We start from the raw sequence: 2,924 nt of genomic DNA on the forward strand, positions 1-2,924 counted from the left end.
CATAGCAAAGGAAAGAAACAGCACACACACATATATATATATAGATAGAGAGATCCACACCATCAGCAGTAGCAACAGCACCCTTCGGTGTCATTAAAAAAAGACAAAAGCACTCACCAAGCAAGCACAATGGCCACGGCCGCCAGGCAAGCGGCTGAGTGGCGCATATAAACACGGCGCGGTGGCCGATCAAACCAAGGAGTATGGGTAGCAAGACCCCTCACACCCTCTCCATAAGGCAATCAAAAACAGAAAGCACCAGAGGGAAACGTGGCACTGTTCAGTAACACTGCTCCTCTGGGAGCTCACCGATGGGAAAGCCACGCAACGGAGCACACGTGCGCCGCACTTTTTTTCGGGTCTCGCAGTGACTCCTGGAGATGCAGCGCCGCACAGTGTCTACGTCGTCCACGTCGCGAAATTCACTGCCGCTGTTCCTCCCGAATACCGGCACGACACCACTAGTCTGCCCATGTTCACTCGCATGTAATTCCACCACCTCCTCCTCCTCTTCCTCTTCCTCCTCGTCATTGTCGTCATTTCCATTCGCGTCACCGTTGATCCTGCGCCGCTGACGCTGGCGCCGCTCGCGGCGCCCCTCTGCTACGTAGTCGTAGCGCGACTCGTCGAGGCCGAGCAGTTGCACAAAGAAGCGCCCGCACGCCTCCATGCGGTGGACGCCGCTCTGCAGCTGCGGGTACCATCGATGCGCGGCCCAGCGCAGGGGGACGGTCGGCACCCACTCGAGGTTTGCGTCGTAGTAGCGCGATCCCGCAGCACCGTGGTCGCCGTTGCGGGTGGAAAGGAAGCTTGTGGTGGTGAATTCGCTACGTGCGGCAGGAGACAGGATGTCCGCGCCTGCTGGCGGCGACGAATCCTCACGCATTGTCATCTTTAATGTATCGCTGTCGATGCTGTGGTTTATCTCGGGGCGGGGACTCCAGAGAGAAAGAGAGAGAGGAAACGTACGGCCCAGCCCCTCTCCCCCGGAAGCAAATATAAACCTCTAGCGGCAAGGGAGCGTGTGTAAAAGAGAATGAGAGAGAGAGAGAGAGAGGGAGAGAGCGTTTTTGTAAGCAGGCAATGCATTGGGTGTTTTCGGGGAACATTGATGCCACAAGCGCATCATGCGAACAAGAAGAAACCACTGCTCTGGCTGTTGTGTTCGTTCCCATCTACTTCATGTGTTTTTTTTTTTAAATACTTTTCGTCTTTTGCCGAGCATTAATGGGAATGTTGTGCACGCCCACCCGCACGCAAAAGTGCGACGTTTGTGTGTGAGAAGTCTCAAGAACGGCGGCGCCTTTTGGTGGGCAGGAGCCCCCTTCTCTCCACCGTCGAGGAGGAGGAGGAGGAGGAGGAGGACGACGACGGCTCCTCGGCGCTCTCCGAGGCATCCGATGTGTTCACAATGAACCCCGACAGACTCGAGTCGTCGTCGTCGTCATCGTCACCGAGCTCCGCGCGTTCCTCCGTCGATGTGGAGGAGCGCAGGCTCTGGCTGCTGACAGAGAGACCGAGCTCGTGGCAGCACACGTCGCAGAAGCCGGTGTCGGACCCTACCTTGGGCCCCCCACAGGCCTCGTGGCGCAGCAGGTGACAGTGGCGGCACTGGAAGAGCTCCCCGCCCCCCTCGCCGCAGCCGGCGCAAGTTAAATCAACCGCCGCAGCCATCGCTGCTTCTGCTGCTGCTGCTGTTGTTGTTGTTGTAGTTAGTGGAGGGGGCTGCGCCCCAACATACTCAAGGGAGGCGTCGGGGGTCTCCGAGGACTCTGTGCCAGCAGCCTCCTCGTCGTCGAGCACAGCCACCGCCAGCTTCTTTTGACCATCATGCGAGTTTCCTGCAGCGCCGGTTACCTTCTCGACCGCTACCCTTTCCTCGCGCGGCGGCTTCACCATCGCCACCCCACAGGCCGCGTTGCAGCCGTCCGCGACGCCGCTGCTTTCACCCGCCGCCAAACTGAGGAGCGACTCGCCCACGCGTCGCATTTGTTCTTTCAGGGTCGCGTTCTGCTGGTAGCAGCGATCCGCCCAGCGCTGCTCCTTGTTGAGAAGTCGCAGCAAAGCATGCTCGCTGCTTGTCAAGGACAAGAAGGACGAAGACGCATCATTCTCTGCAGGTGGTAGAAGCAGCAGTGCCGAGAGAAGCGCATCCATTTCCTCTGGAATCAACTTCCGCCACTGCTCCACCCGCTTTCGGTTCCGCCCGTTGCAGTGGTGGCTGCTGTCGGCATCGCGCCGTCGCGTCCGTTGGCGCAGTTCCGCGACCACCTCCGGCGGGAAGGCGCGCTGCAGCAGGGGCAGAACACCCTCCACCCACTGCACCGCCTCTTTCCCCGCCTTCTGTTCGGCATGACCAGAGATTCCCACTGCGGCTGCTGCTGCTGCTGCTGTTGTCTNCTCCACCCACTGCACCGCCTCTTTCCCCGCCTTCTGTTCGGCATGACCAGAGATTCCCACTGCGGCTGCTGCTGCTGCTGCTGTTGTCTCGTCAGCACCGTCCCTTGCTGTGTAGAGATGATACACAGTGGCCAGGGCCCGCCACTGGCGACACGTCAACTCCTGCGGCATAGCCACAGCGGTGAGTGGTGATAACGCGCACCCTTGTGCCTTGTCCCCAATCGGCACGCAAGTAAATGAAAGAATAAAAAGAAGGAACGAGAGGAAAGAAAGAAAACGAATACGGAAAAAAAAGTGAAAACTAACAGCACAAACAAAATAGCACCAGGTGCTTATTTTTCCACACACACAGACATGGAAAGAGGGAGAGTAAGAGCAGCAGCAGCAGCAGCAAAGAGGGTGGAAGTACATATTCCATTTCCCACACCGCAACACTCCGAGGGCAGCTCCAGCTGTCGTTGTCGCCCCCTGCTTTCCCTCCGCCCTGTTCCCTAAAGTCCTTCAATAAACCCCGTGCCATGTGT

General features: G+C 58.3%; 2 protein-coding genes across 2 annotated transcripts; both read right to left on the reverse strand.

Moving 5' to 3' along the window:
- Nucleotides 1-280: 280 nt before the first annotated feature.
- DQ04_15361000 (hypothetical protein) lies at nt 281-892 on the reverse strand (the record flags this gene model as incomplete). Its single annotated transcript, XM_009317302.1, has 1 exon — nt 281-892. The coding sequence occupies one exon, from the start codon at nt 890-892 to the stop codon at nt 281-283; it is 612 nt and encodes a 203-aa protein (XP_009315577.1).
- A 395-nt stretch (nt 893-1,287) lies between these two features.
- On the reverse strand, nt 1,288-2,571 carry DQ04_15361010 (hypothetical protein; the record flags this gene model as incomplete). The annotated part of the gene is made up of 1 exon (XM_009317303.1): nt 1,288-2,571. One exon carries the CDS (start codon nt 2,569-2,571, stop codon nt 1,288-1,290), a length of 1,284 nt encoding a protein of 427 aa, XP_009315578.1.
- Between the last annotated feature and the right edge of the window lie 353 nt (nt 2,572-2,924).

Source organism: Trypanosoma grayi (assembly GCF_000691245.1).
Source record: "Trypanosoma grayi strain ANR4 Tgr_1536_V1, whole genome shotgun sequence".
NCBI lineage: Eukaryota > Euglenozoa > Kinetoplastea > Trypanosomatida > Trypanosomatidae > Trypanosoma > Trypanosoma grayi.